The sequence below is a fragment of the Poecilia formosa genome, unplaced genomic scaffold, assembly GCF_000485575.1.
Source record: "Poecilia formosa unplaced genomic scaffold, Poecilia_formosa-5.1.2 Scaffold3, whole genome shotgun sequence".
NCBI lineage: Eukaryota > Metazoa > Chordata > Actinopteri > Cyprinodontiformes > Poeciliidae > Poecilia > Poecilia formosa.
The window spans coordinates 1,268,500-1,283,536 of record NW_006799942.1 but is presented as its reverse complement, the minus strand read 5'-3'; the positions used below and the strand labels follow the sequence as shown (position 1 = coordinate 1,283,536).

The 15,037-nt window shown below is 34.9% G+C and overlaps 2 protein-coding genes and 1 non-coding gene across 3 annotated transcripts in view; 1 reads left to right on the top strand and 2 right to left on the bottom strand.

Moving 5' to 3' along the window:
- Positions 1–4,015, bottom strand: part of LOC103141924 (solute carrier family 13 member 2-like) — a 9,708-nt gene extending 5,693 nt beyond the window's left edge. Inside the window, exons 1-3 of the mRNA XM_007557753.2 lie at positions 3,548–4,015; positions 1,757–1,885; positions 951–1,087 (exon numbers count right to left, since the gene is read on the bottom strand). Coding sequence (XP_007557815.1) covers positions 951–1,087; positions 1,757–1,885; positions 3,548–3,658 — 377 coding nt within the window. The 5' untranslated portion in view covers positions 3,659–4,015. The remainder of the gene's footprint in view (positions 1–950; positions 1,088–1,756; positions 1,886–3,547) is intronic.
- A 2,765-nt stretch (positions 4,016–6,780) lies between these two features.
- On the top strand, positions 6,781–13,595 carry vtnb (vitronectin b). The gene is made up of 8 exons (XM_007553659.2): positions 6,781–6,991; positions 8,043–8,159; positions 8,996–9,226; positions 10,092–10,231; positions 10,885–11,041; positions 11,341–11,499; positions 12,007–12,336; positions 12,459–13,595. Exons 1-8 carry the CDS (start codon positions 6,928–6,930, stop codon positions 12,593–12,595), a joined length of 1,335 nt encoding a protein of 444 aa, XP_007553721.1. The 5' UTR covers positions 6,781–6,927; the 3' UTR covers positions 12,596–13,595.
- Positions 13,596–14,388: 793 nt separating this feature from the next.
- Positions 14,389–14,462, bottom strand: trnat-agu (transfer RNA threonine (anticodon AGU)). Its single transcript has one exon. It is a non-coding gene; the product is annotated as a tRNA-Thr (tRNA).
- Between the last annotated feature and the right edge of the window lie 575 nt (positions 14,463–15,037).

The window sequence follows — 15,037 nt, the reverse complement described above, 5'->3', positions numbered from 1 at the left end:
ATTGGACTGATATTGATATCTGATAGTAACACCGGTATTATGCCAGATTTACCAATATTTCATTTTATAATTTTTTTTATCCGATTACTCGATTAATCGTAAGAATAATCGATAGATTACTCGATTAATCGTAAGAATAATCGATAGATTACTCGATTACTAAAATATTCGTTTACAACAGCCCTAATTAGATTCATTTCCTAGTTCTCTCTCGCCCCGTGTGCCATTTTCTCTCTCTCTCCTCTCACCTGAAACTCATTATCTCATCAGCCCAGGTATTTTGTTCCACCATTCATCCTCACAGTATGTAAACCCGTTTGCTCTGTTATGTTGTCCGTTTATTTCCTGATGGCATTTTTCTTGGACTTGTGGTTTTTGTTCTGCTCTGGCTCCCTGTACTCACTGGGAGTTTTTTTTCTATATTTTTCATCCTTTTTAAAAAAAATATTATTCACCTACAAGCTGCCTCTGGGTCCACCAACAAACCCACACAACCATGACATTATCTTTATCAGTATTTGGTTTAATACTAGTTCCACTGGCAGGTTATTTAAATTATTACAAGACATTTTCCTCATAAGTTAAATAATCTGCCAATGGAACACATACTTTTTCATCAATATTAATAAAGTACTGACTCTAAACAAGCCCTATATCTTGATGAAAAGTCACTTATTAATCAGTTTTGTCTTATTTTAAGTACATTAAATATTTCCTTTAGAAACTAGAGCAAAAATACTTGGTAAGATTTTGTGTTTTTGTAGTGTAGTTAATATTACATTTGGATATTTAAAATTTATTTTTATTAGTCTTAGTGCAAACTAAGCCATAATCATCCAAATTAAAGCAATGACATGTTGTAGTAAATTACTCATTTATATAAATATTTTTGCATTGAATTACTGAGACAAATTACTATCTGAATGACCTCACGAGTTTTATCCTCTTACAGGGCTGGACGCACACCGACCAGGAGAAGAACCCGGAGAGCGATGCGTTTATGGAGGTTCCAGTTTTCCACTGCGATGGCCACCAAGAAGCCTCCCACACCCAGCATGCTGGAGTCCTTCAAGTACTCAACACTGACCTGAAAAAAAATCCCAAGAATATTTATTCATAACGTTGAAGGAAACTGGCTACAGGTCACGTAAATGGTCCAAAGTTAGACCCAGCAGCCATTTGCAAGTTAGGAATGATTTAAACGGTGCTGGTGCAGACGGAGACTTTGGTACAAAATGTTCGATGACAAATTTAGATCTTAAATAGACATTTGTAGGGACAAAACCAATGTTTCTCCAGTGACTTTTACCCCACAACTGGCCCAATAATTAAATACAGGTAAAGGTTTTCAAACACAGTCCTGATTTTTGCTGCTGGGAACAAACTAAAATTGAAACCAGTTGGGAAACTGTGTAACTTTGAGAGCCTTTTTTTGATGTTTTAAATACATGCTAATTTGTTCCTTACGAGATAAAAATAAAAAGTAATTAATAATAAAATAATTTTGCATTTGTAGCTGAAATAGCTAAAAAATAAATTGTGGCCTCTGAAAACTTTCAACTTGGTGACTCTGCAAAATGTTTGGACACATCTGATTTAAGCTTATTGTGTAGTTTTTACAGTGTATCTCAGTTCCTTTATTCCAAGAGTCAATTCAGAATCTTATCTTTACTGCTGGCACTAAACAGCAGACTGAACAACCTTTCATCACTGTGTTTTATAACTGATATTGTTACAAGTGAGGTGTAAACTTTACATCTGAGGCCTTCATGATGCCCATCGTTGGGAACAGGATGACGGGAAGAAGAGCGGTCACAACCAGAGGCATGCACTCCGTGCACCAATACAGAGTCATCAGGATGATCACATAGCCACACTTTGCTTCCTGCAAACACAAACAAATATAAACACAGCTTAGCTTAAAATATGCCTACACATTGTTTACAATCTTATTTTAATTTATTTAAGGTAAATCAAAGCCGGTAGAGGAGATTTAGTTTTTATAATACTGGATAAAACTGATGCTTCAAACATGGCAGTGGTCATCAAATCAACATTATGTTCATTATAAGGCTTTTGGTTTACTTTTATGCATAGAAATTTAGCATTTATGCTCACAAAAATAAATATTTTAGGTTAATATAAAGATGTGATGTTATTTTTCCATAAAAGGGGAAAACACAGGGTAACACTTTATGTGAAGGGGGGTGAATAAGACTGTCATGACACTGTCATAAACATGACATAACACCTGTCATGAACATGAATCAGCCTTCATGAATATTTATGACTGTTGTCATAAAGCGTCATAAACTGACATAAATTTGTCATAAAAGTATTACTGATTGCACTTTAAAAATCAGGTAACTTTATGTTATTAAAGGTGAAGTTTAAACAGTAATGATTTCTTGGTTAATGTCAAGTTGTCACAACAAAGACATTTTGAATAATGTCAACTTTGTATTAAAAGTGTCATAATTTACCGAATGACGCTTTATGACAACAGTCATAAATATTCATGAAGGCTTATTCATGTTCATGACAGGTGTTATGTCATGTTTATGACAGTGTCATGACAGTGTTATTCACCCCCCTTCAAATAAAGTGTTACCAAACACGATTGTTCCCCTGTGATTTTAATCAATCCAGTATTTACTTTATACTCCTGTCTACTTCTGTTTGTTAGTTAAAATAAAATAATAATCAAACTCATCTGGACAAATTACAGTATATAATTTGATGTTCATATTTTAATGGTTCAATATTCTACTTAGGAAAAACAAATTCTTGTGATTTCAGTAATGAAAGTATTTAGGACACTTATAAATGTTAAATATAACTGTAAATTACAAAAACTCTAAAATATTTTATATTGCTTTTATAATAATTAACTTTGTTTACCGTTCTCAGTCCTTCCAAATAGTGGTAAAGTGAAAAGAAAGATCCAAACTGTATGGATCAATTTAACAGTTAACCAATTCAACTTTTATTTTAAAATAATTCCAACCAATCATACTTTTTGGTCTTCTTTTGATACAAAACATTTAACAAACTTCTTTTGATATTCACAAAACCTAATTATTTGATATTTTTAAGTAATCACTCTTATACGCTACACAGACATTTGTTTAAACTTTCTATGTTTCGTCTATAATTTCTCAGTAATTTATTTCCAGAGGTTTTCACTCCACATAAAACCAAGAAAATCCACATGAAGAGTCAATCTATGCATGTAAAGTTGGTACAAAATACTGAATAATGATGTCTTTAAAGATTTTAGCTGTGCAATTCACAACATTTTCTGCCATTTGGTGTGATTTTTGGAGGAATACAAACATCAGATTGGATGACAAACTCACAGATTGACCAAACATGACTAATTTTCAGCTGACCACTATTTGTTCTCCTCTCAGTTTAGACATGTTGTCATCACCTGGACGTCTGACATCAACGCTTTGAGTCAGAACACAGTCAGATAAATGGGAAAACAGAGTGAGATAAAACAAAAATTACTCTGATTTCAACAGTGAAGCTCATTCTTACTCACCGGGGTGGGAACGGCCAGTGGCAGAGGAAGAAAGGCGAGAGGCGTGACGACGATGATGATGTAGTTTCTGTGGTACCACAACCACTTTAACACATCCAACATGCTACCCATGATGATCTTAAAACTCTAACAAATTAGATCCAGACACACTGGTGGTGTGTGAGGAAGAGGAGGAGGAGGAAGAGGAGGCTGGATAGGTGGAAAAACGTCAACCAAGATCCAACAGTGGAGATGTGGAGAAAGCTGCTTATTAAAAAATAAATAAACACTGAAATGAATGCAAGTTACTCTCTATGTCTAAGTTAGCGTATCAAACATTAACTCAACAAAAAATTGTCCACAATCCTGGACAGGGAGGGAAATGAAGCCGCTGGTAAAGAGGGAGGCAGCTGTGCAAGAAGGGGGCGGAGCGGACAGATGGAGTCAATGATGGAGTCAATGATGGAGTCAGGTTTATCAGGTGAAGGAGTCCAGCTCCATCACGGGTAACCAAAGGTCAGTTACAGTGGAGCCCACAGACAGGCCGCAGTTTAACGTCTGCACAAGTTCACATTTCATATCTTCAAGCCAATAACGGGAGAAGAAAACAGGCCAAGTTTGATTCCTGTCAAAAAGCAGCAGGATGCAGTTCAGTGGCTCAGGAAAGTGTTATTCCAACAGTTTTAAATAAAATTATTCATATATTTTCAGATTATCTGCCTGTTTTGCTCCTCACTGAGGTCCCTTCTTCTCAGTTTTCTGCAGTTTTTAGTGACAATATTAACCTGATTATTGATTATCTCATAATCAGCTTTAATTTTGAGGATGTTGCATGAATATTTTGGACGCTGTAACCTCTGTAGAAGACTAAACACTCAGATTCCTGGATGAATATAGACAAGCCGACAAGACTTCTGGGATTATAAAGAACAGTTTACTTGAACGTCACGACTCGACGGCTAAATTAAAATATCTTGTTGATCTTTTTGCACGGGCCCCAAGTTCTTAACACCCAAAACGGTTCTGTCCTGCTTTTATGCTTTTATTGCACATGCTGCCTCTGCAACCTATTTTTAGACATTTTAATATTCCAATCAATTGTTCAGATTTACAAGCCCATGAAGATAAAAAACGATGACGACAACGACTTTTTAAAGTCCTTATTAGACTGTTTGCATGAAGTCAGAGCAAGGATGGACTCACATTTTCCACTATCTGAATCTGAACCACTTTATTAAAACCAGGAAAATCAGTGAGGCTTTTTTTAAACACGGTAGTTTATCTCCTACTTTTATTTTAGAGATTTGAAAAATAAATATTCATGTTTTAGCTACAACATGCATATGTCCCTGTAACTTGGTATGCAGGGGTATAGATCAGTCTTCTGGCTCCCAGTTTTTATAAAAAGAATTTATTGTTAAAGCTCTTAGTGGTCTGGCTTCTTCTTATTTTCATAATCTTCTTTCTTAGAAATAGAGCTGATCAAACCTTTACTTAATTCTTCATATCAGATCAGCTCAAAGTTTTTAAAACTTTAATGTGCTTCTAAAGACTCACTTTTACTCTCTGACGTTCGGGTAAAGTAAAACTTTACAACATGAATTATCTGTGCTTTTATTGTTTTATTGGATGATTTTATTACTTTGTTTTATTATTATTACTGCTTTGTTCTGCTGCACTTTGATGCCGCTCACGCTGCTTTTAAACAAGGTTGTTTGCATGTTTAGTTTATAAATATTTAGGTCAAAGTGACCAACTCTTTACAGTTTTAATTCTGAATTGATTGACACTTTAAAATAGAATAAAAGGAAATTTCTGTACTTTATTTTACAAAATAGTAAACACAGTATGCTAGAACTGTGATTAGCAATCAAATCTTATACACTACTTATATAGTGTCAGTCAGTAAAATGATTTGGGTTAAAGTCATTTTGCATAATGCAGGATCAGGTGAAAATAAATAAATACACCTCTGCATCAACAAATCTCTAATAAAAGCTTTTCTATACATGACCTAGTTTATTGGTCGCATCATTTCAGTATCTACTTTCACTCTGTTGTTTTGAAGCTTCTTTCTGACTTTCACTTATTTGTTTTACTCTTAGTTTAAAACAGAGTCCTTCTTTCCAGACATATTAGCCATGCAGTGAAATGTTTTTATCAATAAAATAAGTTCTCAAGCTTTGACGGACGTGTTTTCGCGTAACATTTTAACTTTTCATCATGTGACAACCAAAGTCCAGATGCAATCCTAATCTGTCCTAATCTATCCTCAGAATTAGGTATTTCTTTCTGTCATTTAAAAGCGTGAAATTGTTCTGACTTTCCTTTTCCAAATAAAGTCAGTCTGTCATTAAAAAAAGGAAAGTCTCTTTGGGTTTTAAAAAACGTACGGTAAATTATTATTTTTTAAATGTAAAAAATTTCGGGGTTTAAAACTTTTTAAAATATTTTTATGTTTTGCAAAATATAAAAATATTAATATTTTAATATAATGTACTATTTTTTATTTTATCATTTATATTTTAAAATATATAAATATTTATATTTTGAAAAGTAAAATATAAAAATATAAATGTCTTAACATTTTAATAAGCTAAAAATATTTTTACATTTTTTAAACCCAAACTTTATTATAGTTATTTCTTAAAGCGACTTTCCTTTTTAAAAATATAAAAAAAATTAAAAAAAAAAATAAATATAAAATATTTTTATATTTTATAAAATACACATTTTAAATACCAAATCACTCTGTCTTTGCTGGTAATTTATTACTCATATCATGAGTAATAAATACCTGTTGTCTTCCTGTAATTGTTGTGCTTCAAGCAAAAATACCTACCAGAAAAGCTAATATTAATTTAACATTTAACTATAAAAACTGTATTGATTTAAAATCTTACAAGTGAAACTATATGTAGATTTGTTTTTAAATGCTAGAGCATCAATAGTGTAGCTAAATGTGGCAGAAGAAACCTCTGTGTTTGTTTTTGGTTGTTTATTTAGAGATCAATAGAATGGAAAGTATCCATCAGTTACACAATGTTTAAAGAAATATTGTTTCTCTCTTTTCAAACAACAGATGCACTGAACATGCATAACCTACACATGACACGTATGTTTCTCATTAGTCTAAATAGACATTAATGTTAGTGCGATGCATGGACAGGACAGAGGTCACCGGTTTCAGCTTAATGATCGTCACAGCCGAGCGTCGACCAATCAGGACGGCAGACGCCTCGGGGTCGGTAGCTTCTGAAAAAATATCTATTGATCCGAATCACAGAGTGGGGCACTCAGCTCGGACTCGTCACTCAGTTCATTCATTGTTATTTGAAGAAATTAAAGAATTTCTACAGCTGTTTGGTTATAACTTAGGAGTTTGTTTGGTGTGAGTGACCATGAAACCAGCAGTGGTTCTGCTGGGTCTCGCGGTTCTGCTGGACACAGCGTTTGGAGCAGAAGGTAATACTGACTGAAGATGTTTGGTTTTAGGTTAAAATAACCAAGTTATTGCAGTTTTACCAATATAGATAATTTTAAAAAGTATAGTTCTGTTCTACTTAGGTTTGGTGTACTTTCAGCAGTGATTGCTTTTAAACTCATTATTATTGCTGTTTGTTTATAGAAGAAAATATATAATAAATCGAATACTTTGAATAATTAATTGAGCATACTGTACTGTTTGAGAACTAGGATCAACTGGAATGTATGTGGGATTGAATTTCAATTATATTTTTGTGTAAAGTGCCTTGAGACGGCATTTGTTGTGAATTGGCGCAATATGAAAAAAAAGAAAGAAAGAAAGGAAGGGAGAAAAGAAGGAAAGAAGAAAGGAAAAAGCAAAGAAAGAAACGAAGAAACAACAAAACAAAGGAAAAGAAAAAGAATGGAAATAAAAGGGAAAAGAAAACAGAAAAAAGTGTCTATAATCTGTATTTCTCAGGACTATTTTCCTCTTTTTGGTTAAAAAATGCAACAGATAACTTCAAATGTTTATGGAAAATAAACTCCTCACATTCAACGTTTTTTTCTTTTGGTGGAGGAGGTCCAAAAGTTTAGAAATTACCACAGTAATAAATGATTTACTAATGAATCAATCAAGTTTCAATCAAGCTTATTTGTGTAGCAGATATCAGCAACAAGGCAGTTCAAAGTGCTTTACATCTTAAAAATGGACAAATAAAAAGTCAGAAGAATTCGAGAATTTGAGAAACCGGTAAAAAAAAAACATCACATTTTGTCAATTAGTCGTTAAAACCAACTGGTGTCATTCAAATCAAAAACTAACAGTCGGTTTTAATAAACCACAATGAAATGAATCATACAATAGATCAAAATGTGTAAAAGTAGTTTAAATACAGATGTTTCTCAGCCATTAATGCTTTAGTATTTGAAAACCGTCACTGTTTGAGAAGACACTTGTACTCTAAGCGGTTCTTCTAACGTTTGATGCTGAACTCTGATCAAAAAATAAACACTTTGTGCCTGAAATAAACAAATTGCACTCCAACAGAGTCCTGCGTGGGTCGCTGTGGCTCCTTCAACTCACGGAACAAATGCCAGTGTGACTCTATGTGTGTGTATTATGGGAGCTGCTGTGAGGACTTTTACACCTTCTGCCCCAAAAAGGGTGAGTGTGCTGCTCAAATCTTCTGTCTATTTCAGTGTTTCTCTAACCTTTTCAGGCCGATGACCACTTACCCCATCTAACAAACACTCACAGACCACCTAACTTAAAATTTCCCTCGCAATAACACAACTTAACATATACAACTTGAAATTAAAATAATAGTCCCTTAACTCATTGTCTTTGTTCCGCCTGAAGTGAAGGGTGGCGCTGTTTTGTAAATGTGGTCACAATAAAACCATGAACAAGTCATTTTGCGTTATTTACAGATCTTGAAAGCATGAATTCTGTTTCCAATGATAGAAAACACATGGAAATCAAAAAAGTTATTTGCTAATAACGTTTTAGAGTTATCTGTAATTTAGAATGATAGTAAAAGAAACATAGACTTGGTTACAGACATTTTCTTTCAGCCAGTAGATAGCCCATCACAAATTATTTTATTTTAGGTGTTAAGATGCAATTAGTCACCGTCATATTGCATTCAGTACAGCCGCACCTAGATCTGCGTCCCTGCTGCATGCTATGTATCGTAATAATGTTCAAAAACAAAAGTTATGCAACTCACCTTGAGAAACTTTCCACCGACATATTCAGGCTTTCTTTTTAGTGACCCGGTCTTAAGCCATTTATCCATTATTATTTATAAACACAATGCTTTGGTAAGCTAACTGTAGCGTCGCACTTTGAGCTAACGTAACGTCAAATAAACGGTTGTTTACGTGCAGTGCCTCGCGGACCGTTAGAGGGCGCCCGCGGACCACGTTTTACAATTTAAACAGAATAAGTAAGAACTTATACCAACTTGTGTAATTCATGATCATATTTTCTGCTCTAAGTTTCTCGTGGGGACACGTTTGGAGAAGCAGAAATGGATCCAAATATGAGCACAACAGAGCAAACACCAAATTTAATCACGGTTGCTCCGACTGTCCCCTCCTCTCTGACCCCGCCACCCAGGGCCCCCCAAGGGCCCTCGCCCACCGTCGACCCCAACGCAGCGCCCTGCAGCGGCCTACCTTTTGACGCGTTCCTGCAGCTGAAGAACGGATCGATCTACGCATTTAGAGGTAAAATCTAGTTGCTCTGTCTTCATTACTTAATTTCTTTGAAGGTTCAGAGAGGAAACTAAAAATAAGATTATTATTCATGCATGATCTGGTTGATTTAGATCTAAAGTTTTTTCATGTTGGCGGGAAATGATTGTCTCTCCCAACACAATAAAACGTCAAAGTTAATTTAGATGTTCTTAGTTACACTATACATTATTTAAAAATTTGCCGACATGTTTTTTTTTTTCTGGCAGGAAGTAATATTAATGTTTTGGCCTAGTCCAAGTCCTGGCTTAAACTCGAGTTAAAGATTAGGGTGATGATAAGGAGGTGTTCCAAACTCAAAGACTTGGAGTTTATTACAAAAGATAAATTATTGAAATCCCAATGGGAACATGAAAAAACTTGATCTGCCTTTATTACAACATTTTTTTCCATTGATTGTTGTATATCTATTAAAGATGAATGTTAAATATACTTGGAGTGTAAATGAATTGGGACTTTACTGTAAAGTCAGATTATTTTACAAGGAAGTACTTGTGTTATATTGTTTATTTTATTTATTTTTATGTTTTAAATAGAGCTCAGCATTCATAAGTTAAAGTTTCATCACTCTGGTTTATTGAATTTTAGATATAACCTTGATGTTTGTTTTTAAGTTATTTTTACATTTTACATTTAATGTTTTTAGACATAAAATATCAGATGCTATTGTGACAAAAAAAAAATTTTTAAATAAAAACAGTATTAAAAATGAACTGATTTAAGAAATATAGATCACTTCAGATGCAAGAATCCATCTGTGTGCGAAGGTTTGTGAGTTTTTGGTAAAATTGCTTTGAATCTTATCTAAAACTCTTATAATTGATATCCCCGCCCCTAGGTTTATATTTCTTTGAGCTGGATGAACAGTCGATTCTTCCTGGTTACCCTAAACTCATCGAGCAGGTGTGGGGGATCGCAGGACCCGTCAGCGCCGCATTCACCCGCATCAACTGCCAAGGAAAGTCGTACATCTTCAAGGTGGGAACCACAGCAGCTTTAAGTTTTAAAAAGTTATTTTTAAACCACATTATCCAGTCTGAATGTATTATTTAGCATTCTAATTGTTCAAGTAGGAAGGTTTTTTCAGCAAGAGTGGAGGAAAAGAATGAGTTGCATGTAGTTTCTTAAATTATGCTCCTAAAAAATGATAAATTCAAACATTACTTGCTAAAAAGATTTCCCCCTCATAACAAAGTATTTGTTTATGCTTAATAAAAATGATTTATTAAGAATTTTCCCAGCAGGTAACCTGAATTCCCATTACAAACCTGGGAATCTTTGGTTCCTTATGAAATGTCCGAAGAATAAAAAGAAGTTATCAAACATAAAAATGTACTTTTTAAACACTCTTTATGTCTGGGCTTTTGTGAAGCATCAGGAAACATAAATATAATTTATAATATCTTAGAAAACCTGCTACTGTGGAATCCTTTCTCAAAAGTTCATGTTGCCACCACAAAATCATGTTTTTATCCAGCAGATCAACCCAATATAGTACATCCCCACAGCATTATGCTGCCACTGCCATGTTTCACATCTTCCGGATGGTTTACAGTGTTATTTTTCTGCCAAAAAAGCACAGTGATTATTAAAACCTCCCACCATTTGGTTCTGTATCTTTTGTATCTAAGGGCAACCAGTACTGGAGATTTGACGGAGATGTCTTAGATGAGGACTATCCCAGGGACATTTCCGTCGGCTTCGAAGACATCCCAAATGACATAGATGCAGCTTTTGCTGTACCTGCCCCAAGTCACCGAGGAAAAGAGAAGGCCTACTTTTTTAAAGGTATTTGCAGAGAGATGAGAGACAAATTGCAGCATTTGAAAAGATCAAATGTCTTTTTTTATCCTGTCTTTAGATCCTTGGTGCTGCTGAAGGGCCTTACATTTACATTAATTCAAATGGCCACCAGAGGGCGCCTCTAACACTAGCAAAAGATTTGCAGAGAAAAGATTTCTACGTTTAGTTATATAATTCTTTGCAGTGTTCTTCTTTTTGTTCAAATGCATACTGATTAAATAAGCCACTAGCTTGTCGTTAGCTTAAAGAAATTCTGCTAAAAGAGCGTCTGTTTGGTTTCTCAGGTGATAAGTATTACCAGTACGAGTTCAAGCACCAGCCGTCCCATGAAGAGTGCGTCTCCTTGAGCAGAACCTCTCAGTCGGTTCTGTTCACCCGGTACACAGACCTGTTCTGCGAGCAGCCACTAGAGAACCTCTTCACAGATCTCTTTGAAAGCTTCCGTAAGATCCAGATATGGTTTGTGTACATTATGTGTACCCTCACTGGCCACTTTATTAGGTCCACTTCAATTTCTTGCTAATACAACTGATGAATCAGCCAGATTTAGTGCAGTTAGACGTCTAGATGTGGTGAAGACTAAGCATCAGAATGAGGAAGGAAAGTAAGGGACTCTGAGTCTTTTTGTTGATTCATCAGGTTTTGTACCAACAACCAACTCTTGAGTTTTACAGATGATGGTTTAAGAAAGAAAAAACTTAATGTGAACAGCTGCTGTGTGGGCAAAAATTAATTGTTGACATCAGGGAGCAGTGGAGAGTGGACAAACTGGTTTGAGATGCTCAAAGGTATTCTTCAAAGATCTTTTTGAATCCATGCCACAAAAACATAATGCCCTTTTGAGGACAACCGAATGCCCAACCTGGTACAACCAAAGTGTATCAAATAAAGTGGCAGGTGACTGTACGTTTTATAAACTTTACTCATTTTCTCCCTTTCTCTTCCTTCAGACACTCATAACTCCAGCCCCCAACTCACGTTTAGGGACTGGAAAGGCATTAGCCCCCCTGTTGATGCTGCCTTGGTAGGAAAGGTTTCTCTTAGTCCCAAGCCAACAATATCGTCTCCACCAGCAAGGCGGAGGAGCAGAGGGCGGAGAAGGAGGCCCAGCAAAAGACGTTTCCCACAGCGCAGAAGGCAAAGTCGCTTCGTGTTTGACGATTTGTGGTTCGATGATGATTTGTTTGACTTTGGCGTAGATTACAGCGACATGGCTGAAGTGGCTACAGTCCAGGAATACAAAAGCACCCCATTTCAAAATGTCTACTTTTTCAAGAAAGGTATGATTACAGGGAGTAAGTTTTAAAAACTCACTGCTTTAATGAGCTTCTTCACTTTTGCACCAACTGCTGTAACTTTTTTATTCTTTGCTTGTCCGTTTTGTTTCTCTTGATGTTGACAGACAAGTACTACAGAGTGTCTCTGCAGACTAAACGGGTGGACTCCGTCAGCCCTCCTTACCCAAGATCCATTGCAAAATATTGGTTGGGCTGTGAAGAGGAATACCTGATTGATTCATCCAGGGCAGAGAAGAAATAGATCATCTAAGACACAGACACATCTATGCAATAAACACCCCGCGCCCAGTGATAATAGCATACTTATTTGTTGCTGCTGCTTTTGTCATATGCATGTGCTAAACCTGCACATGACTTAATTCACTTTAAGGGGTTAGTTCAGTTTTTTTTTTAAGTAAACAGAGAAAACCAGTTAAGATTAACACTACATAACTTTCTTTTTGTTACTATTTAGTACACATGCAGATTAGCTGGACCTAAAGTCCTGAAGATAACACCTCGACCAAAACAGACAAAATTTTTGGTCACAAAACAATCACAGAGTTTGATGCAAAATCAGTTTTAATAACTTTTAAACTGTGTTCATGTTTGCATTTAGTGATTGTTTAGACAGAAGATGGTTAGTATTTTCATGGAAAAAGAAAGCAGGATGTCCAGTGTACAACTTAAATGAAAAGTTAGTATAACAACAAATAAAATCAACTATGGAATAACCAGCTAATTAGATGTATTTCTTTAAAGCTTCCTATTAAAATTAACCTAGAAATCCATTTTTATTCTTTGGCTTTCCACCTCAGTAAGACTCTGTTTGATCATATTTGTTAAAATTGGTTTTATGTATACCTTTGGTGTGCAGTTATGTGCAACATTTTTTCCAGCTGCAGTTGTTAGAAGACAAAATTTGTGATCTATCCCTTTACATTTTAGAATGCTTGGCAGTTCCATTCCTGTCTTTAGCCTTGTAAGTTGCAAGCTTGATGCATGTTGTTTACCTTTTTTGACGTTTTAATCCTTAAATACATTTATAAAAATAGTGTTACATGTATATGTAATCGTTGACACACAGCTATATATTGCCTCTGCAGGGCATTGCTTTATTTTTTATCCTTGGGGGGAAAAAAAATCTTATGTCTCTTTGGTTTGCATCTCAGATATTTGGAACAGTTGCTCTCTCTGGTGGACAAAATTACCTTTAGAAAATTCTTCACATGAAATAAAAAAATACACAATCACATGCTGTATTTTCTGTGTTTATCGTGACTTTGATTTAATTTGTTTTACGCTAGTTGTGAATATTTGTATTTTCATGACTAACAGTTCTTAAAACAAATATTTCAACGTGTCATGGAGACATCTGGTTGGCTGGGAAACTGAATTTTTATAGTTAAAATATTTGTCAATCTGTGAAAGTAACTACTGTAACTTGTAACTTAGTCATACTATATAATTATTCTAATTATTATTATTATGTTTATAGTGCTGGCGTCTTCCCCATTTTCAGTCAGTTTTGCAGATAATTCTTAGTTTCTGGAGCTTCAGACCAGTAGGGTAATGTTTGTAAAATTATCATATTATTAATTTTAAGGGTGTTTTTATACTCTTGATTTTTCTATTATTATTTTAGCTCCCTGTTGTGTAATTTTAATATTATAAAAACTACACCAACCAAGGGCACCATATCAGAGTACATTATGTACAGCAAATTATTTATTATTATTTCTACTTTTATAAGGGAATACATTTTTAGTTTTATATGTCACAAATTCAAATAGGTTTATTTAACACCATTTCAAATAGAAGTGTCAGATATACTGTTCTCGTATTTCAGCAAAATTTCCACCCACAATATGGCAGCGAGGTAGACGTACGTACGTCATGACGTTCGATGGACGTTTTCCGAACTCTGCCGACTGACTTAAATGTTATTTTCCATTATCCTCTCACAGTCTTCGGAATGGTAAACTGGTTTAGAAAATAGATGAACGAAAACGTACAGAGAAAAGTAAAGTAGGCAAATAAAGAAAAATAAATAAAAGGCACCGCTGGGATTCGAACCCAGGATCTCCTGTTTACTAGACAGGCGCTTTAACCAACTAAGCCACGGCGCCGGGTGACAAATACGTACAAATATGGCTTCATAAGCATACGGAACGTCGAGGTCTGGTGTGTTTTATTCTTTTATTTGTTTGGTGCTTTATTATGTAAATAATATTGCATAGTACATATTTTAAGAGTTTATTCATAATATTTTTGTGAGTAAATGAGTAAATGTCCACACTGCAGGACAATAAGTTTAAACAAAGTTGCAATGAAAGTGTTTAAATCAATGTATTCACGTACTAAAATGGCCCAGTCAAAGTCCTGATATAAATCTATTGAAGATTCTGTGGCAAGGTTTTGAAATTTCTGTTCACGGAGGCTATGAATCCCGGGGAGATCGGCGAGGGGACGGACCCCCCAATCTTGGAAAATAATTGCCGCCCCCAGAAAAAAAAAAGAAATCATGACGGAAACCTTTGTATTTAAACAAGATCAATATAAAAAGGCGAAAGAAACAAAGAACGAAATAAATATGCATTTCATCTAAGAAAAAATAAAGATGAATTTTTAGATCAGACACCGAACCAACCTCGAAACATCTGAATTTTGGGTCTGAGCAAAACACACGTTTGATATGCACTGC